The sequence below is a fragment of the Engraulis encrasicolus genome, chromosome 10 (genome assembly GCF_034702125.1).
Source record: "Engraulis encrasicolus isolate BLACKSEA-1 chromosome 10, IST_EnEncr_1.0, whole genome shotgun sequence".
In the NCBI taxonomy this organism is placed as follows: domain Eukaryota; kingdom Metazoa; phylum Chordata; class Actinopteri; order Clupeiformes; family Engraulidae; genus Engraulis; species Engraulis encrasicolus.
The window spans coordinates 19,304,815-19,326,980 of NC_085866.1; the positions used below are offsets into that span (position 1 = coordinate 19,304,815).

General features: G+C 46.0%; 1 protein-coding gene across 1 annotated transcript in view; it reads left to right on the top strand.

Moving 5' to 3' along the window:
- The window catches only part of LOC134456774 (adenylate cyclase type 6-like), a 108,130-nt gene that overhangs the window by 80,096 nt on the left and 5,868 nt on the right, over positions 1-22,166 (top strand). The window contains exons 9-22 of the mRNA XM_063208302.1: positions 799-940; positions 1,747-1,878; positions 4,863-4,891; positions 6,237-6,387; positions 8,415-8,512; positions 9,791-9,878; positions 10,823-10,939; positions 11,562-11,720; positions 13,909-14,084; positions 15,262-15,297; positions 15,396-15,422; positions 15,708-15,840; positions 19,887-20,150; positions 21,182-21,386. Of these exons, the coding sequence (XP_063064372.1) occupies positions 799-940; positions 1,747-1,878; positions 4,863-4,891; positions 6,237-6,387; positions 8,415-8,512; positions 9,791-9,878; positions 10,823-10,939; positions 11,562-11,720; positions 13,909-14,084; positions 15,262-15,297; positions 15,396-15,422; positions 15,708-15,840; positions 19,887-20,150; positions 21,182-21,386 (1,757 nt within the window). The remainder of the gene's footprint in view (positions 1-798; positions 941-1,746; positions 1,879-4,862; positions 4,892-6,236; positions 6,388-8,414; positions 8,513-9,790; positions 9,879-10,822; positions 10,940-11,561; positions 11,721-13,908; positions 14,085-15,261; positions 15,298-15,395; positions 15,423-15,707; positions 15,841-19,886; positions 20,151-21,181; positions 21,387-22,166) is intronic.

Sequence of the window (22,166 nt, forward strand, 5' to 3'; positions counted from 1 at the left end):
CCCCACCAGCTTCACACACACGGGCGCACATGCACACACACACACACACACACACACACACAGACATGCACGCACGAACACACGCACGCACACACACACACACACACACGCACGCACGCACGCACACACACACACACACACACACACACACACACACACACACACGCACACACACACACACACACACACACACACACACACACACACACACACACACACACACACACACACACACACACACACAAGGACAGCTAAGGTTTTTTTTTTTTTAAAGGTACATTCACACAGGGTTAAGTAGAGTACACACCCACACACACATCAGCTCAAGTATTAGTGTAGTAGATAGTCACGAAAGAGAAGAGTCTTTATGTGCTTGTTGAAGGCTGAGAAAGTTGTGCCTTGTCTTGCTGCCTGTGGAAGGCCATTCCGCCATTTAGTTTCTGTTCTTCTAGTCGTATGCACACCACCACCTTTTGACACCTCTGATCGGGAATGTGAAGCAGTTATCAGCGGTGTATCAGCGGTGTGAAAAATGTGAAGTGAAAATTGCCTCTACGTATGTGGGGGCGATGTGGCGTAGCCCATAGGGACCCGGGTTTGAGTCTGGCCTAGGTCATTTCCCAATCCCACCCCAGGTCTGTCTCCCACTGGTTTCCTGTATTCTCCTAAGAATGTTCTCGTTGTCCTGTCTATTTTATTTTATTTTATTTTATTTTATGTCTATTATCTTATTGTTAATTTTTTTCCTTAAAAAGTTAATAAATTATAAAAAATTGCGTATTGTGTTTGTCCCTTCAGGCGTATCCACATCACCAAGGCCACTCTGCAGTATCTGAATGGGGACTATGAGGTGGAGCCGGGCTTTGGGGGCGAGAGGAACGCATACCTGAAGGAGAACAACATCGAGACCTTCCTAGTGCTTGGATGCAGTCAAAAGAGGGTGAGGAGACCAAACACAATAACACACCAACACACGCACGCACGCACACACACATTAGCATAGAGAGCTTCCTAGTGTTACGCTAGGGACACATAGATGCTAATTTGGCCAAGCGAAGCGAACTTTGCCATTCATTCCTATGAGGGAGACGAAGACCAGCGAACAGGAACGAAGTGAAGTGAAGTTATTCGACCAAGTTTAATATTATGCAAATGAGGAGCGAATTTCACCTGTGGTGGCCAATCAATCAACAACATAACTGTTTCATACCAATTGATTCGCGACCTGATGACAGTTGAGCTGTCAGAATGGAACACTGAATTTCGCACACACAGACACACACACACACACACACACTAATATGGTCGTTTCCTATGCATATATTAATAGGGTTCCGACGGGTCATGGAATTTCTGGAATATCATGGAATTTCATAAAAGTTTTTCCAGTCTTGAGAAGACTTTTTTTAACAGTTGTGGAAAAGCAAAAACTTTTTTTCTGGTGTATAACATTGTTTCTTACTGGTTATACTACAACGCTTCACCAGAGACGGTTTGATTTCGCATTGTAATGTGCAACATTCTAGTATGCATTGAGCCCACTGAAATCTGGCAGTGGCTTGGCGTCAGCTCTAGGGGTGAAGATAATCTGATCTAATCTGGTTTTCACACTTTTAAACATTATTTCTTTTTACGGAAGTGGTCATGGAAATTCAGTTTTTTGGGTCTGGAAATTCATGGAATATTGTATCTGAATTAGAGTGGGAACCCTGTATTAATCTATGTATGTATTTCTGTGTGTTTCAGAAAGAGGAGAAGGCAATGATGGCTAAGCTGCAGAGGGCCAGAGCCAACTCTGGGGAGGGCTTCATGCCCCGCTGGGTGGTACCCGACAGGTCCTTCTCCCGAACCAAAGACTCCAAAGTTTATAGGCAGATGGTGAGAGTTTGCGCCCACCTCTCTCTCTCTCTCTCTCTCTCTCTCTCTCTCTCTCTCTCTCTCTCTCTCTCTCTCTCTCTCTCTCTCTCTCTCTCTCTCTCTGTGGTGTGCATGCGTGTGTGTGTGTGTGTGTGTGTGTGAGTACGTGTGTGTGTGTGTGTGTTTGTGTGCCACCATCTCTACCTCTACTCCCCTCACCATCCCTACACTCAGCCCATCTGTACCTCCATGCATCCATGCATCCATCCCTCTCCTCCTACCACCCCACCCTCCCTAGCCCCTCGCCCCTTCACCATCTTTACTCCCCAACCCATTTTTACCCACCAACGTCATCCCTTCCACCATGACCAACCTTACCCTCTCACCATCTCCATGCCCCATCGCCCTACCCCCCACCATCCCTTCCCTTATCCCGATGGATACCCCCTGCTTGTGTCCACCACTCTCCCCATAACACCCATCCTTACCCCCCTCTCCATCCCTACTACCCTAACTAGTCTCACATACTACTACCCTAATCAAATTTACACTTACCGTCCCCCCTACCTACCTCCCTGCCCCTTCACCATCCCCATACCACCCCATCACTTACCATATCGACCCTCACTCCTTTTCGTACCCCCTGCTTGCCTGCCTGCCTGCCTGCCCCATCCCTACCCTCACCCCCCATCATCCGCACCCCCTCCCTGCCTGTCTGCATCTCAGCTGATATTTTGGGGAAGGGAACAGAGAGAGAAATGATGCAGTGCAGAGTCTCTGAATGTTTACTGCACACTGAGAATTCTGATCAACAGAGAAGGAAAGGAGGAGAGGGAGAAATCTGAGCGAATGAGCGAATGAGAAAAATATTTTCAGTTCAAATGCAATTTTTCATGAACTGAAGAGCTTGTTTTCATTTAATTTGAAAATAGCATTGGGGCAGCTTGGAACTAGGTTGATGGTATCTGTTTTTTTACCATACCAAATTATGTATATATATATATATATATATATTAAAAAGTATAAAAAATACCTACATTTGAAAACATATTTGATATACAATAAAAATGATATAAAAAAAGAGCACACATTTTTTGCACACATCATTGCTAATGAACCAAGCAAATCACCAGACAGCTAATTACTGAAATCCACCTGAGCTCTACGACACGGTGAGGGTGTGCAAAATGGCATAACAGGAAAGGATCACTCGGCAGGACAGGTCAGGGCAAGACAGCGGCCTTCTTCAATCTTCCTAAAGCCGCCATGTCCAAATGTGCTGATGAATCGCCTCCTGGCATGTGTCAGCTGGATTTGAAATGCTCCTCTGGTTTGGTGTTGCCCTTCCATTGACCGCAGCCTGACTTGAGAACCAAACTAAAGTGCCAGCAACTGGCTAGCCCTTGCCAACAAGCTGCTCCCATTCACAGATGTTGCTGCTGTGGTGGCAAGAGTGAGTGAGTGAGCAAGGGAGTGAGTGAGTGAGTGAGTGAGTGAGTGAGTGAGTGAGTGAGTGAGTGAGTGAGTGAGAGAGTGTGAGTGAGTGAATGTGAGTGAGTGAGTGAGTGAGTGAGTGAGTGAGTGAGTGAGTGAGTGAGTGAGTGAGTGAGTGAGTGAGTGAGTGAGTGAGTGAGTGAGTGAGTGAGTGAGTGAATGTGAGTGTGAGTGTGAGTGTGAGTGAATGTGAGTGAATGAGTGAGTGATTGCATGCCTTTTGAAAGGCTTAGCACACATTTTCACTTTCCAGCAAATTGCTTACACAGAGCACCCCTCTCATTCCCCCGTCTTTCTTGTGAATCTCCCCCTCTCTTTTTTTCTCTCTGCCCGTTAGCTTCTTCTCTTTCCTCTCTCGTCTCTCTACCCTTCTTTCTGTCTGACTGTTGTCTTTCACTCCTCTCATTCCCTCTCTCCCCTTTTCTGTCTCTCTTTGCCTGTTTGTCCGTCTCTTTCTTATCTGTCCTCGCTCATCTCTCTCTCTCTCTTTCTTTCCTCTCTTATCTCTCTCTCCCTCTTTCATTCGTTCTCTCTCTTCTTTCACTCGTCCTCCTCGTCCTCTTCTCCCTGAGGGAGAGTGTGTCTGGAGGGACTAGGTGGGATGTGTAATTTGACGCCTCTGAGCGTTAATTAAAACATCACTGTAACCGCAAGGGCTTAGCAGCTGCCGCAGATGGTCCTGTGTGTGTGCGCGTGTGTGCGCGCGCACATGTGTGTGTGTGTGTGTGTGTGTGTGTGTGTGTGTGTGTGTGTGTGTGTGTGTGTGTGTGTGTGTGTGTGTGTGTGTGTGTGTGTGTGTGTGTGTGTGTGTGTGTGTGTGTGTGTGTGTGTGTGTGTGTGTGCGCGCACGTGCCTATGTGTATGAGTGTGTGAGTGTGCGTGTTTGCATGTGTGTGTGTGTGCGTGCCTGTGTGCCTGCGTGCCTGCATGTGTATGTGTGTGAGTGTGCATGCATGCATGCATTTGTGGTTTGTATTTGTGAATTTCTGTGTATTATGAATATGTTTGCATGAGCATGTGTGTGCATTCTGCCTAATATCTACTAAGCGTGTGATGTGTATGAGCGTGTGTTGAAGTGAAGTTGAAGTATGAAGTTCTTGTGTGTGTGTGTGTGTGTGTGTGTGTGTGTGTGTGTGTGTGTGTGTGTGTGTGTGTGTGTGTGTGTGTGTGTGTGTGTGTGTGTGTGTGTGTGTGTGTGTGTGTGTTTGTGTGTGTGCATTCGGGCGTGTGTATGTGTGTGAGAGAGTGTGCATGCATGCGCGTGTATGCGTGTGTGTGCTTGTGTGAGTGTGTGCGTGTGTATGCGTGCGCATGCATCCGTGTGTATATGCGTGCATGCGTGTGTATTCACGTTTTTGTCTTTGTTTCTGTGTGTGTGTGTAACTCACTCACACTCACTCACTCTTTGTTTCTGTGTGTGTGTGCACCTATGTGTATGTGTGTGTATGTAATTGCTGTATCCATGTGTGTGTGCTAATCTACTGTTGTCCTGTGCTGTTGTCTGTTCCCAGGGCATCGACGAGGCCTCCAGCAAAGACAAGTGAGTACAGCAGTGGTTCCCAATCTGGGGGTCGCAGAAGTACTGAAGGAGGGTTGTGGACAAAAGGGACTTGTATTCACTTATATGGTCAATACCTGTAGATGTATTTGCTGTTATGTGGATTTCTAGCAATATTAGTGAACAAACTATTCCTGGAAAATCTAGCAATATTCATCGACAAAAAATTGCTTTGGAAACACCCGAAAAATATTCTCAAGTTCAAAAGGGGGGCCCCGCTCTGAAAAAGTTTGGGGACCGCTGGAGTAGAGTATTGCTTTTCACCAGCGCTCCAAGCCGGCTCTCCCTTCAGCTCCGCACCTGTTATTGAGTTACCGGCCAATTCTCCAAGAGCCCCTTAGTCAGCCCTATAACTATAGCCGGGGGTGGACACGGGTCCCTTAGAAAGGAAGCACTGTCTTGTCTGGGCTCGTCCGTCCCCAGCGTAGGCAAAGTAGGCCATCGGAGGGTTTTGTTGCCCCATCTCTTTCTTTATTCTTAACCGTCCACTCGATGTCTGTCCTTGTCCACCCCTCTCCTCCACACCTCTGCCCCCATACCATCTCTCCACTCCTCTCCTCTCTGTCCTCTGTATCCTCTGCTACCTCTCCTCTGCACCTCTGCTCCTTCTCTCCCCTTCCCTATTTACTCCTCTCTCATCTCTGAACCCTTCCGTCTCTCCTCTCCTTTCTCATCCTCGCCCTCTTTCTCTCCCCTCTCCTCTCCTCTCCCCTCTTCCATACCCCCAACCCTAATCTCCAACTCCTTTCCTCTCCTCTCCTCTCCTCTCCTCTCCTCTCCTCTCCTCTCCTCTCCTCTCCTCTCCTCTCCTCTTCCCTCCTCTTCATTCTCTTCTCTCCTCTCCTCTCCTCTCCTGTCAACTTTTCTACTCTCCTCTCCTCTTACATACCCCTCCCCTTTCTTGCGCTCCTCTCCTCTCCTCTTCTCTCCTCTCCTCTCCTCTCCTCTCCTCTCCTCTCCTCTCCATCTCCTCTCCTCTCCTCTCCTCTCCTCTCCTCTCCTCTCCTCTCCTCTCCTCTCCTCTCCTCTCCTCTCCTCTCCATCTCCTCTCCATCTCCTCGCCTCTCCTCTCCTCTCCTCTCCTCTCCTCTCCTCTCCTCTCCTTTCCATCTCCTCTCCACTCCTCTCCTCTCCCCCTCCCTCCTCTCCTCTCCTCTCCACTCCTCTCCTCTCCCCCTCCCTCCTCTGCTCTCCTCTCCATCTCCATCTCCTCTCCTCTCCTCTCCTCTCCTCTCCTCTCCTCTCCATCTCCTCTCCATCTCCTCCCCACTCCTCTCCTCTCCCCCTCCCTCCTCTGCTCTCCTCTTCCCATGGTTGCCATGGTTAGCCGCTGCACTCAGGACTCGGGTCTGAATGCGGAGGACGAGGTGGATGAGTTTCTGGGCCGTGCCATCGATGCGCGCTCCATCGACCAGCTCCGGAAGGACCACGTCAAGAAGTTCCTGCTCACCTTCCAGACCTCCAACCTGGAGAAAAAGGTAGAGGCAGAGGGGTCACACTGCCCTTCACAGTAACTACTATACACGGCAGCTCTTAACTGAGTAAAATTACTTAAAAAAATATCCTGTTGCCCAGTCTAAGTAGTTTTAAGATAGATTACTTAACTTAACAATATTATCTTGCATTGCATTTGGATTCATTTGCATTTTTAACCATAGCGACTTACAATGGAGGACATAATCATAGCCAACATCACGAGCAGATACAAAGTGCACAGGAAATAAGTAAATAGAACAAGTGCAGATGCTAAGTAGGGTTCGGTTTTTTTACAGTAGTGTAGTAGATAGTCACAAAAGAGAAGATTCTTTATTTGATTCTGGAAGGTTGAAAGAGATGTGCTTAGTCCTGCTGCCTCTGGGAGATTGCTCCACCAATGAGGAACAAGATAACAGCCTTGACTAGGTAGACGAGGTAGATGATTGACATGTGGCTGTTTTGTTAGTACTCTATACAGTATTACCACATTCTTTGCAGATAAATCATTATATTTACCTTTACATTTTTATATACGTATGTATGTCTTTAAAATCCCAATAACTAAGTTCCTAGAACAATGCAGTTACTTCCTTTTTTCTTCCTAGGAAAGTAGGCTAACAGGTCTGTCCCCTTGCACATGTGACAAGTTTATACTGCACCGTACAGCATGTGCTATGACAGCCCTTCCCACCTTTGATACATAACTAGCTTATATGTGTTATGAATTACACTTAAATGTTTATATGTGTTATGACTTCCACTTTTTGAAACATATGCTCTGAGAATGTCTTTGTACGTTTTCTAAATGTGCGTCAATGTAAGTTGCAGGTATGTAGTACAGGTGTGTGATATAACAGCCTGATCTCTAAAATTCCATGCTCCTGGACACGGATGTTTTGGGACACGAAATCCGTGCTCCTGGACATAGATTTTTTTTCCGTGATGGACACACGGAAGTGCTTTCTATATTCCCACAGCACTGTGTTAACTCTATCATTAGAAAATACATACCAAATGCTAATCCTAAACAAAATAATTCTATAGCAATTTAAGTTGTGCCCTGAAGACATATTTTTGAGAAATACCTTTTCTGATTAATAAAATGAATAAAAGAATACTAGCTGTGCCCAGACCAAAACAATGCCTAACCCTAACCTGTCAGTAAGAAATGTTTTTTGAGAAAAAATATTTGAAATTAGAAAAATCCTGAAAAAACACAAGACATTGGAAACATAGAGCTGTGGGAGTATAAAGAGAGCACTTCCGTGTGTCCATCACAGAAAACAATTCTGTGTCCAGGAGAACGGAACTTTGGCAAAATCTGTGTCCAGGAGCACAAATTTCGTGTCCCAATCATCCGTGTCCAGGAGCACGGAATTCTGAGAGATCATGTTGCATATAAACCTGATATGTTGACTATATGCCAGTCATGTGACTCATAGAGTGAATAGCAGCGGTGGCCAAAGTAAAAGTAGAAGTAAATTTATGTCGTACAGTACCTAAGGTCAACACTGGCACATGATATTACCGTATATATAGCATTCACACCAGGGGTGAATTTCTCAAAACCAAAGTTGCTTACTATATTAGCTACTTTGTTGTTTTCAATACATTTTCCCATTGGCAACTTCCGAAGTTGCTAACAGGCTAACAACTTCTCTTTTGAGAAACTCACCCCAGTTATTTCATTGTACCTAATGAGGTTTCTAAATGTTGTTGTACAGGAAAACAAACAAAAAACTGAAAAGAAACTCCCCATATTTGACCCAGAATCAGGTACATATAGCTCTATAGTAACAGGGGACCAGTTACTCAGTGTAGTTACTTGTACTGGTAGGAAACTATGGCAGGTCCGTTTTTTTACATCTACTTTTACTTCACCTCTGGTGAATAGATAAGCCTCCCTTCTGGAGTCACCTTCAAAACTACCATGGATTACCCTCCCCACGCACAGCTCTACTACCTCCATGCATGCTCCATGCATTGGTGTTCTGCTGTGTCTTGATCTCTCTCTCATCTTTGTCCTCAGTACTCTAAGAAGGTGGATGATCGATTTGGGGGATATGTAGCCTGTACACTAGTGGTGTTCTGCTTCATCTGTTGCATCCAGAGCATCGTCTTCCCTCAGTGAGTAGACACACACACACACACACACACACACACACACACACACACACACACACACACACACACACACACACACACACACACACACACACACACACACACACACACACACACACACACACACACACACACACACACACACACACACACACACACACACACAGGGGAGTGCAAGAGTAGGCCAGATGATTGTTGTGGTCTGAACTGTGTTGCCATGACTCATAGTCCCTTCATTACTAATGCACAAAGACAAGGAGGTATTTTATTAGTATGCAAAATGCATCACTGCAAGAATGTTCAAGTACTAACTCAAGCACTAGTCTTTTACAGTTTATACACTATGTCTTATTCATAGGGTCTCTTATATAAAAACTGAAACACATTCTAAAATACATTCTATCCCCATTTCTAGTATGTGCCATAGCCATAGTCTTTTCTAAGATACTCAACACTCCTTTTTCCATAGGACTTAACCCTCCTGTTATCCTCAGATTTAGGTTACATCCGTGATCCTTGGGGTAATTTTGACCCCAGCCACTTAAATGTCTACAAAATCAGTAGAAGCAAAAACTTTTACACCTGTTTATGCCTCAGATATGTACTTTTGCTCTGTTGGGGACATAAAAAGCCCTTTAGATAAGTCCTAGCACCCCCACACACAGCCCACACACCAAAAAAAACCTAATCCATGACTAGGCGAAAATGTGCAACAACTTCCCAAAAGTTGCCTTGAATGAGTTTTCGCCCTTGTCCGCATTATACATATTGTTAGTTATCAGAGCCCTAAATAAAGCAAAATGTTCTGTTCTAAATAACTTATGTTCATGTATTTTACATTATATAGACAGATTGGAACATGTATTAGCAAAATATGGATGTTCCATTTATGTTTAATACACTTAAAATAATTTGGGGTCAAGAACACAGATGTAACCAAAACGTGTACAGCACTTAGGGAAAACATTTTAGTGGAAATTTGACTTTTTTCACATTGACCCCATATATTTAGGAAAAGTCATCAAAGATGAATCAAAAGAATTATGTACTTTGTGTATTTTTCAGAGGTTAAACATTGAATGGGGTCAAATAGACCCGAAGGATAACAGGAGGGTAAACCACAGTCTACTCTACTGTATACATATTTCATTCATGTCGTCATGCACTTTCTATATGCTTTACCCATAGTGTACATGTACTCTAGTATTTATATGTCTTGACCGTGGTTTAATCTACCGTATGTACAGTATTTTTAACCATTGCCTATTCTATCTTCTACAGTACTCCACTCATGTTGGGGATCTTCATCACGATCTTCGTCATCCTCGCCCATATCCTCTTCATCTGCTCCATATACTCCTGTGTTAAGGTGAGAAGGCTGCTGTGCTGTGCCAAGGTGTGCTAGTGCAACCCTAGATGCCAACTAGTAGAGTTTGGTGGTATAACATTAATAAACCTCCCCCCTGTACAAATACTATAGCGCTGAGCTACTGGTCTGGGATGCATTTTTCGAAATCGTAGCTGCTAACTACATTAGCTACTTTGCTGTTTGCAATGCAATTTCCCATTGGTAACTACCCAAGTTGTTAACTGCTAACAACTATGCTTTCGAGAAATGCACCCCTGGGCCTTAAGCTCAGCGGTATCGCACTGTGCCTCCCACGCCGAACTGGAGCGTGAACTGATAGGTCGCAGGTTTGAGCCCCAAGTGGCAAACTAATGCAAGATGACCTCTGTTACACTACACCTGTGTTCAGTGGTGGACAACCTGGATTCAGAAGCTACAATCCAGTGCCACATATTCCAAATGAACTGGTTTTACCTGTTCAATTCTACCAGGTGATTGGTCTAATTGGACAGGTAAAACGAGGTCATTTGGAATATGTGACACTGGATTGTAGTCTCTGAATCCCGGTTGCCCATCACTGCTGCCAACACATTCCCTGTAGACAAGCAACTGCTTGGGCCTTGGTCATTGCCTAGATGTTCTTTTTATTATGTAAGACCTTTCAGTGGGATATTTATCTTGACCTCTCGCTATCTCCCTTCCCTTTCTCGCTATCTTCCTTCCCTTTCTCCCTCTCTATTTCTGTCTATTTCACTCTGTACATCTTTCTCTTTCTCTCATCTCGGTTTCTGTCTCTGTCTCCATCTCTATCTCCCTGGCTCGCTCGCCCCCCCCCCCTCTCTCTCCCCCTCTCTCTCTCTCTCTCTCTATCTCTCTCTCTCGCTCTCTCTCTCTCTTTCTCTATCTCTCTCTCTCTCTCCCTCTTTCCCTCTCTCCCTCTCTCCCTCTCTCTCTCCCCTCTTCAGCTCTTCCCAGTGGCCTTGCAGTCGGTGTCTAAGAAGATCGTGGAGTCTCGCATTACCAGCACCCTGGTGGGAGTCCTGACCATCGTCCTCCTCTTTATCTCCGCCTTCGTAAACATGGTACGCCAACTCTCGCGCTCTCTCCTTCTCCTCTCTCCCTCCCACGCTCTCTCTTTCCCTCCCTCCGCCTTCGTAAATAGGGTACTCCCCACACTTTCTCCCTCCCTCTCTCTTTTCCTCCCACCGTCTTTGACTCTCTCCCTCACTCAGCCTTAATTATCTACATACTGTCCTCAATCACAAACAGTGCCTGTATGTGTGTATGTGGGAGGGGTAGCCCTATTTAAGGGTGCCCGTGCGCATGTGTGTGTGTGTGCATGCGTGCGTGCGTGCGTGCATGCATGCGTGCGTGCGTGTGCATGGGTGCGTGCGTGCGTGTGTATGTGTGTGAGAGACTATGTGAACTCGTTTCTGCATATCTCTGTGTGTTTGTGTCCGTGTGCGCACGTGTCTGTGTGTCAGTCTATGTATCCGTGTGTGTGTGTGTGTGTGTGTGTGTGTGTGTGTGTGTGTGTGTGTGTGTGTGTGTGTGTGTGTGTGTGTGTGTGTGTGTGTGTGTGTGTGTGTGTGTGTGTGTGTGTGTGTGTGTGTGTGTGTGTGTGTGTGTGTGTGTGTGTCAGTGTGTGAATGGCAGTGTCAGTTGGTGTCTCTGTGCCTGAGTGCTTATCTCCTGTCTCCACAGTTTACGTGTGATAAAGAGGAGCTGGAGCGCTGTGTGTCTCGTGAGACCAACGCTTCATTGAGCTCGGTGAATCTGTGCCTCCTCCACGAGCTAGCGCTCAACGCCCCCGATAAGCTAGCCCTCTGCCCGCGCCAGGAGCACCCCTGCCCCTTCCCCGAGGTGGGCACAAGTGTGTGTGTGTGTGTGTGTGTGTGTGTGTGTGTGTGTGTGTGTGTGTGTGTGTGTGTGTGTGTGTGTGTGTGTGTGTGTGTGTGTGTGTGTGTGTGTGTGTGTGTGTGTGTGTGTGTGTGTGTGTGTGTGTGTGTGTGTGAATACAAAGGATACTCTTTCACAGTGCATTATACAGCATTATACAGTACAGTACGTTAAACAATATATGGTCTTTGGATCAGAGGGTTGCAGGTTCAAATCCCATTCTTACCTCTCCCTACACCTCATTCTGGGTCGTGTTTCACCTACAATGTGCCATACCAAGCCATGTCCATATTTCTGCAGTTTATATATTTATATGTCGCAGTATAGTTATAACAATACATAGTTATTTTAATAGTAGTTTCACTTTGTTGCTATTATTTACACATGTCAATCATCTCAATGTGTATCTCCCTGCCCCACAGTATTTCTACAATGTTCTGTTGAGCCTGCTATTCAGCTTTAAGTTTATGCATTTGTGTATTTATATGTAATAGCATTATCGTAAATTACAATATTGTTCCGACAAACCCTTCTTTATATGCACTACATGTATAAATCACTGTATAAATATGTACTATAAAGTATGTTTGCACATGTTAATCATGTCTCCTTCCCTTCCCTTCCCCGCGGTATTTCATGTACAGTGAGCTGCTTAGCTCCCAGCTCCATGTTTCTTTATTTTACTGCAACATAGTAAGGCTATCATAAATTATGGAATATTGTTCTGAGAATCCCTTCACCATTTATTACATACAGTATGTTCACCATCTCTGTTCATTCTCTCCCCCACAGTATTTCACCTACAGTGTGCTAGTCTGATAGCCAGCTCCTTGTTTCTTCATTTATATCATAGTTACCATAAATTATAATACCGTCTCTCCCATCCTACAGTATTTTGCATACAGCATGCTGCTCAGCCTGGTAGCCAGCTCCATGTCTCTGTAGTTTACACCATATTTATTTGTTGGGATATACAGTAGCTATCATCATATTGGCATACATGTCTTTGTCTCTCCCTCCTACAGTACTTGTCGTACAATGTGTGCCACTCGGTGTACTAGCCAGCTCCATGTTTCCGCAGTTTAATATTGATATTACAACATAGTTACGATAAATTGTAGTATTGTCTCTGTCCTCTCCTACAGTATGCTACATGTAGTATGCTGCTCAGTCGGCTAGCCAGTTCCACATTTCTGCAGTTTTTTTCTGCATATTTAGATGTTGGAGTGTCATCATCATATTTACATACACATATTGTGTGTAGTATCTCTCTCTCCCCCTACAGTATTTCAGGTACAGTGTGCTGCTCAGCCTGATAACCAGCTCCATGTTTCTGCAGTTTATCCCAAGGCTTCCCAACCTTTACCAAAGTGGGGCCCACTTGAAATTTTCAAAGATGTTTGGGGCCCACCTCTGACCCAACAAACAATACAACTAAAATAAATAGTCAACAGCAACATACGCACAAATATTATTTAGATTTTTAGAAAACTATTTCATTACAACCCACTTGGAATGCCTTCACGGCCCACCAGTGGGCCCAGCCCACAGTCTGAAAGATAATGGTTTAAGCCAGGGTTTCCCAAACTGGGGTGCGTGCACCCCTGGGGGTGCGCGGCCTGCCTTAAGGGGGTGCGCAAGCTGAATAGAGCAATGGCGGATATGGTAGTTTTTATCCAGTATTAATGAACATTAAGTAGTTTTTAATTGTATGGTGCATTGTATGCTGGAAGGGTCCATCTGAAGTGTAGTTTAATTGCAAGGCTATTGGAAAAGAGGATTCCCCAAAAACGACTGTGCTTAATATGCAGTGAATGAGCAGTGAATATATACTTGCGCGGCCATCAACACACCGAAATATTCGCTCAGGGGGTGCGCGAACCACATTGAAATGTACAAGGGAGTGCGCAGGATAAAAAGTTTGGAAACCCCTGGTTTAAGCCATATTTAGGTGTTGTTGTGTATTAGCCACATTTAAGCCATGTTTAGGTGTTGTTATGTATTAGCCATATTTAGATGTTTTATGTATTAGCCATATTTAATCCATATTTAGGTGTTATGTATTTAGCTATATTTAAGTCATATTTTGGTGTTGTTATGGAGTGTAGTTATCATCATATTGACATACATGTATCTCTGTCCTGTCCTACAGTATTTCACGTACAGCGTGCTGCTCAGCCTGCTAGCCAGTTCCATGTTCCTGCACGTGAGCAGCATTGGCAAGCTAGCCCTCACGCTCTTCATCCAGATGCTCTTCCTGCTGCTCGTCGAGTGGCCACTGGTGACGCTGTTCGACAACGCCGACCTGCTCGTCACCGCCAACACACTGTGAGTCATCACATGACATTATAAATGCCATTCCACCTAGCTGACGCTTTTGTACAAAGCAACTCACTGTTATTACAGTAGATTCGTTGGTGTATACCCTAGGTGCATTTCTCCAGGGTACTTGGGCGCCTTTTTCCAGGGCCATGGACAAAAATGTAGTAGGGAGACATTCTTCCTTGCTTTTGGGATTTGAACCCTACAACCCTTGATCCAACAAACACCTCCGTAACCTCTGTTGTGGGCAACCACAGCCCAACATTGTGGAACCCCTCTAGACTTGTGGCTCACTACCAGCACTTGCATACATTTACTGCAGGGATGTGTGCATAGATGTTGACATTAATGATTAGTGACGTTGGTTATGTACAATGAAGACGTCTTTGTATATGTATGTAGGGTAAATGCTGCTAGAAGCCTGAATTTCCCATAATGTATGTTGTTCCATCAGTGGAACGCTGTAATAGACATTGAAAAGTTAAGTACCATAGTACTACACTACTATGACATAACATTGGGCCTTTATGCACTATTGCTTCCTCTTTGGCATTCTGGTAACTGCAAATGTATAACGCTGTGTTTTAACGGGTTGATTATCTCTACTCTACTCTACCCATGCAAAGTGCTGTGTTGGCTGGCTTGTTCTGTCTGCCCTCTGGCCTCTCTCTCTCTCTCTCTCTCTCTCTCTCTCTCTCTCTCTCTCTCTCTCTCTCTCTCTCTCTCTCTCTCTCTCTCTCTCTCTCTCCCTGCCTGCCTGCCCGCCCGCCTGCCAGTCTGCTGTGTGTCTAGATACCCAGGCACCCTTATCCTTATCGGCCCCAACACAGGGAGTCATGCAGTGACTGACTGGGCTTAATGCTGTGGCCACATAACCTTGGGGAGCGATAATCACCTCTAAAATGGCAGCTTAGCGCACAGAGAGATAGGAGCACATAGAGGAAGTAGACGTGTTTGTTCACTGTATATCTTACAAGACTGACTTGGCTGACTCTCTCTCTCTCTCTCTCTCTCTCTCTCTCTCTCTCTCTCTCTCTCTCTCTCTCTCTCTCTCCCTCTCTCTCCCCCTCCCTCCCTCTCCCTCTCTCTCTCTCCCTCTCTCTCCCCCTCCCTCCCTCTCCATCTCTCTCTCTTTCTCTCTCTTTCTCTCTCTCTCCCTCTCGCTCTCTTTCTCTCTCCTTAGGTCTGAGGGGCTAAACTACACTGATACACTGTTCTGGTAAGGTGAATTATTTAGCCTGCCAAGGCATATCCGTTTTCATTCACATGTTCCATTATATTTTTTGGTAACATGTTTTCATGTTTTATTCACCATAGGACCATTTACAATGGAACAGAGACTTGGTAAGTAAAATCTCCAGCTTTAAAACACATATTGCATTGTTTATGCATTATGATGTTTATTGCATAACATATAGTATTACATTACATTTAGCAAACACTTTAATTCAAAGTGACTTACATGGGATTATGCATTGTTTACAGTATATGGTATATAGATTAAGCAGTCATGTAAGTACCAGTGTGATGCGTTGACAGATGCTCTCTCTCTCTCTCTCTCTCTCTCTCTCTCTCTCTCTCTCTCTCTCTCTCTCTCTCTCTCTCTCTCCCCCTCCCTCCGGTCTGCAGTGATAGGACTGTGACCAAGGTGCCCCTGCGTGTCATCACCCCTGTGGTCATGATGGTGTTTGTGCTCGCACTGTACCTACACGCCCAGCAGGTGGAGTCCACTGCACGCCTAGACTTCCTATGGAAACTACAGGTACGCACACACACACACACACACACACACACACACACACACACACACACACACACACACACACACACACACACACACACACACGAGACACACACACACGCACACACACACACACACACACACACACACACACACACACACACACACACACATAGCTATCCATCCAGCTATCCACCCAGCTACCCTGTGAATGTAGCCAAAGCAATGCAGACTCTAGAGTAGGAAGCAGACAGTGCTTCATTCAAGGGCACATCCAGCACACACACGCACACACACACGCACGCACGCACGCACACACACACACACACACACACACACACACACACACACACACACACACACACACACACACACACACACACACACACACACACACACACACACACACACACACACACACACACACACACATACACACACACCCAGCTATCCACCCAGCTACCCTGTCTAGTCACTGTGAATGTAGCCAGAAAGCATGCAGACTCTAGAGTAGGAAGCATACAGGGCTTCATTCAAGGGCACATCCAGCACCCAGCCCTGTAAACAAACACACACACACACATACACACACACACACACACACACACACACACACACACACACACACACACACACACACACACACACACACACACACACACATGTACACTTACACACACACACACACACACACACACACACACACACACACACACACACACACACACACACACACACACACACACACACACACACACACACACACTGGCATGAGTGACACGCGCAGCTTTGCAGTGTCTGTCCTGTCCTGCCCTCCCTTGTCCCTTCTCTGCTGTCTAGACTGGCCTGCTGTACTGTACTGCAGCTGATGGATAGCTGTCCCTTCACACTGTAGCCAACAGCAATCTCCTAGAGTAGGGGAGAGGAGAGTAGTGGATGCCCACAGCACAGCATAGATGGGAAGACCTGAGGAGAGGAGAGGAGAGGAGTAGGAGAGGAGATGAGTAGGAGAGGAGAGGAGTAGGAGAGGAGAGGAGTAGGAGAGGAGAGGAGAGGAGAGGGGAGGGGAGGGGAGGAGAGGAGAGGAGTAGGAGAGGAGAGGAGAAGGGGGAGAGGAGAGGAGAGGGGAGGGGAGGGGAGGGAGGGAGGAGAGGAGGAGAGGGGAGGAGNGGAGGAGAGGAGGAGAGGGGGAGAGGGGAGGAGGGGAGGAGAGGAGGAGAGAGGGGGGGAGGGGAGGGGAGGGGAGGGGGGAGGGAAGGGAAGGAGAGGAGAGGAGAGGAGAGGGGAGGGGGGAGGAGAGGAGAGAAGAGAGGGGGGGAGAGAAGAGAGGGGAGAGAGGAGAGAAGAGAGGGGAGGGGAGGGGGAGGAGAGGAGAGAAGAGAGGGGAGAGGGGAGAGGGGAGAGAGGAGGTGAAGAGAGAGGAGAGGGGAGGAGATGAGAGGGGAGTAGAGGAGAGGAGAGGAGAGGGGAGGGGAGGGGGGAGGAGAGGAGAGAAGAGAGGGGAGGAGAAGAGAGGGGAGAGAGGAGGTGCAGAGAGAGGAGTGGAGGGGAGAGGAGAGGAAGGGGGAGGAGAGGGGAGGGGAGGGGGAGGAGAGGAGAGAAGAGAGGGGAGGAGAAGAGAGGGGAGGTGCAGAGAGGAGGTGCAGAGAGAGGAGAAAAGTGGAGGGGAGCGGAACATGAGGAAGAAGAGAGGGGAGAGGAGAGGAGAGATGAGGAGAGAAAAGGAGGGAAGGGAGAAGGAGAGATAAGAGAAGAGTAGAGGACAGGGAAGAGGAGGAGAGGGGAACGTTGAGGGGATATGAGGTGAGTAGATCCTAGAGGAGAGGAGATGAGGGAAGCAGGGAGAGAAAAGAAACCGATGAGAGTAGCACTAATAGATAATTAGACAGCAGACATGAGTAGAGTGGAGAGAAGAGAAGAATAGAAGAAGAGGTGAGGAGAAGAAAATTCTCCTAGATGAGGAGAGGAGATTAGACATGAGATAACATGAGGAGAGCAGAAGAGTGGGATGGAGAGAGGAGAGGGGAGAAGGATAGAAGAGAGTGAAGTATAGGCATGCAGGGGAGAGGCATGGAGAGGATGCAGAGGATATGCATAGAGAGGAGACGAGAGGGTAGATGAAGAGGAGAGGAGTGGAAAGCAGAGGAGAGGGGCAGATGAGAGGAACGCAGTGGAAGAGGGAATAAACGAGTGAAGTAGGGCACGCAGTCACTCTTAATTACTCTCGCTTGGCTGCTCTGAGATAGTTCTGAAGGGCACGGGTCTATCTGTGGAAGTTATCGCCAGAGCTGCACCATCACATCAAAACACTAGACAGCTGTAACCACTGCGGGGTATTACCGTTTTTCTCAGTTGTTTACACACACTTTCAGGGACCATGTCTCAATTTCTCAAAGCACTACACAATTACAAAAACTCTCACACAACAGGCAAAACCCATCACTTCTCCTGCAAAATGAAAGTCTCAAAACAACTGTGCTCTCTTCTAAAAAGGCCATGACAAATGACACACAGAAGCCATCATTTGCATAGACCAGCCATTTTAACACATAAGTGTATACTGTATGGTAATGGGTGAAGTGTGTTCAGAGTATTGTCTCAAGTACCAGCAATTGTGTGTAAACAATCAAGAACAAACTGTAAAGGATCAGATTCCCGGAAGCACTCTGCCTTGTCATATAGTGCTGACGTCTAGTATGTATGTCTGCAAAACAAGCATGGTGCCTTCACCTAGTTATCATAAAAAGTAAATGAAAGAAGAGTTTTAAAATGTACTGTTTACTACCTTCTCTTCTCTCATCACCACCCCATCTAGTGGTGATGTTGCATATCACAGCAGGCTTTTGTGGAGTTCTCTTCTTGCTGGTGCCTATAGAGGGGTCCATCCCATTATCTAAACTCACATGCTCACCTTGTGCTTGTGGCCTTGTGATGTGAGTCAAAACGTCATTGACGATAGAAGGATTACTCAATATCTCGCAAAAGCACAAGGTCCTTTTATTATTGGTACTAGATGAGGAACAGACCCCCAAAAGCTGTTGTGCCTAGGCTGACAGCGTGTGTTCTCCATGGAGGCAGGGTGTCAGCGAGGCACGAGGCCACAAGCACAAGACATGGATGGGAGTTTAGATAATGAGATTGGCCCATAGTCTTAGATGTGGGTTATATGGCTGCTAGGAAGGTGCCAATCATTTCCAAATGTACTGGCATACTTCTGTGTGCCAGAGTCGGTGTGCTAAAATAATCTTGCGTGCTAAAACTCAATAAAAGGTACAATGATCTCAAAATGGCCTCAAAGGCATTATAGGCATTTTGGCTTGGAATTCTACCCGTTTTCATGTTCATGTCTACCTGGTATTGATTAAAATCGCTTTCAACATTTGTGTCTCCTTCCTACCTCCATCCACACCTTCCTGCTTTAGGGGACGGAAGGAGATGGAGGAGCTTCAGGGATATAAACAGGGTGCTCCACAACACCCTGCCTAAAGACTGTCTATGTTTTTAACCTATTCATAACCTCCTTACACGTGTTTGTCCCTAAAACTCTTTGATGTAGAAAAGCCGAACTCTCAGAATTCTTGTTCTTTATTTTAGTGGGTTGGCATGACAGACAGGCGTTCCGACCTAAGCCTTCTTTGGCATCTTCGACTTAAGCTGAAACGTCTGTCTGTCATGCTAACCCACAATAAAGAACAAGGATCACAGTCGAGAGTGCTTCTTTTCTACAAGAACTGTATTTTCTACAACTCTGGGGTGAATTTCTCGAAACCAAAGTTGCTTACTACATTAGCTACTCCTGTTCACTCGCACCCGAAGACCTTTTGTAAAATTAAAAAAGAAAAAAAAAACAGTTTGGAGTTGAGCGCACTTTCTGGAAGAAAAAAAACCACCCCCACACCCATTATTTTTCCCCTCCCTAATATCTTAACCCTCCCTGACTATTACCTGTGTTATATATGTGTCTTGAAATGTCCATGTGGGCATTATGTGTTTTTATGTAAGCTACCTGACACCTGAATTTCAGGAAAGTTACTCTACTCTACTCTACCCCCCTTTCCCTTCACCAGGCGACGGAGGAGAAGGAGGAGATGGAGGAGCTGCAGGCGTATAACCGGCGCCTCCTCCACAACATCCTGCCCAAAGACGTGGCGGCCCACTTCCTGCAGCGGGAGCGGCGTAACGACGAGCTCTACTACCAGTCCTGCGAGTGCGTGGCCGTCATGTTCGCCTCCATCAGCAACTTCTCCGAGTTCTACGTGGAGCTGGAGGCCAACAACGAGGGAGTCGAGTGCCTCAGGCTCCTCAACGAGATCATCGCAGACTTCGACGAGGTACGAAGCAACTACTTCTATACCAGTGTTTCTCAACAGGGGTGCCGGGGCACCCTGGTGTGCCGCGGGGCCCCCTCAGGGGTGCCGCGGAAACGTGGCTGATAAATAAATAATGTAATATAATAAATATTTGTCTAAATTGATAAGTTAATGCTAGTCAGTGGAATCTTTCATCTGCCATTCACGCGGAATAAAGTAAATATTGGTCGCCCCGGTCAGCTGCAACTTCGAACGTAGGTTGTGTGACGTCTGCAAATGTGTTCCTTTTCTAAGCTTGTGTGGTATTGGATGCGATGCTATGTTACGGCTTGTTGGTTTGGGGTGCCTTGAAATGTTTCATGAATTGAAAGGGTGGCTCGCCTAAAAAAAGGTTGAGAAACACTGTTCTATACACTCCACATCTTATACGTATATGTTCTATAGTGTGCGTGTGTGCGTGCGTGCGTGCGTGCGTGCGTGCATGCGTGCGTGTATGCGTGTGTGTGTGTGTATGGTAGTCTGCATATTTGGAGGAGGAGATGCCACTTGCACCCCAGAATAGGCTTTAGACCAGTATATATTTTGTATTTATGTAGTAGACATGTTATTGCTGCTTTAATATTGTTTGGGGCGCTGTATTGTTTTTCAATCATTTTTGGTCCTCCCTAATGAAGTAATCAAAATGTGCGTGCGGAAAAAAAAACAATTGTCGAAAGCACCCTCATGTAGCGACTGAATATGCACTGTTCTACGGGCTTCTGTGCATACTATGTCATAACTTTTGAAAGAATTTTGAAGAAGGTTTGTGTCCTTATACTATATGAAAGGCATACGAACTGATTGCTTTTTGGGGGTCGTCACTTGGAGTTGGAAGCATCACATGTGCCACTTTGGCATTAAGCTCTGCCCGCTTTCATTTCACTCTATATCTCATCAGTGAGGATTGCTTTAAGCAGCTGGAGAAGATACTTACTTACTGGATTTAATGTGACTTATCTATGTATACTGTAATGTTACTTAATGTTGCTTCAATCTTTTTCCTCTTCCACTAGATCATCAGTGAGGATCGCTTCAAGCAGCTGGAGAAGATCAAGACCATCGGCAGTACCTACATGGTGGCGTCGGGGCTGAACGACTCCACGTACGACCGCGATGGCCGCTCGCACATCCTGGCACTGGCCGACTACGCCATGCGGCTACGCAAGCAGATGGCACACATCAACGAGCACTCCTTCAACAACTTCCAAATGAAGATAGGTGGGCCATACCTTGGTTTTATTACGTAAATCAGTGGTAGCCTGGTTTTATTGGACAGTAATAATCTGGGCTTGAGTCAGGGGTAACCTGAGCCTATAGGTCAGTTATTGTTTGGTGCTTATAATAAACACTACTTCTACAACTTTCAGACAAAATAGATAATTGGTAACCTGGCTTGTAGCCAGGCTAGGTCAGTGATTCACTCGTGTGACTGTGATCCTTTAGTGTCAATAAACACAGATGAACTATGGCAGGGGGCATATATATTTCCTTCAACAACTTCCAGATGAATGATGCTTTACTGAAGGACATGAAGAATAGACTTACTTCAGTGCATGGCGAATGGATTTACTCCAAAAGGAGAATAGATTTCTTTGGTCGCTGAATGCCGTGAATACTGAGAATCAAGCTGGATTGCTGTGCCTGTGCATAGCAAGCTGAACAGAAGCCTGGCTTCATGTAATCTTTATGGGAAAGTTATCTTTATGGGAGAAAACAATATGTACGGGTAAAAGGCATTCAATCCGAAGAAAAAATTATAAACCACGGGGTACCCCAAGGATCCATTTTGGGACCCCTACTCTACATCATCTATATGAATGATTTCACCAACTCAACTAACAACTTCAAGAAAGTCTTCTTCGCCGATGACACCAATCTTCTACTCTCACACCATGACCCATCTATATTACTATCAATACCAACGAGGAAATAGGAAAAATCAGTTTATGGCTGAAATGCAACAAGCTCTCCCTAAACACACAAAAAAACAACTACATC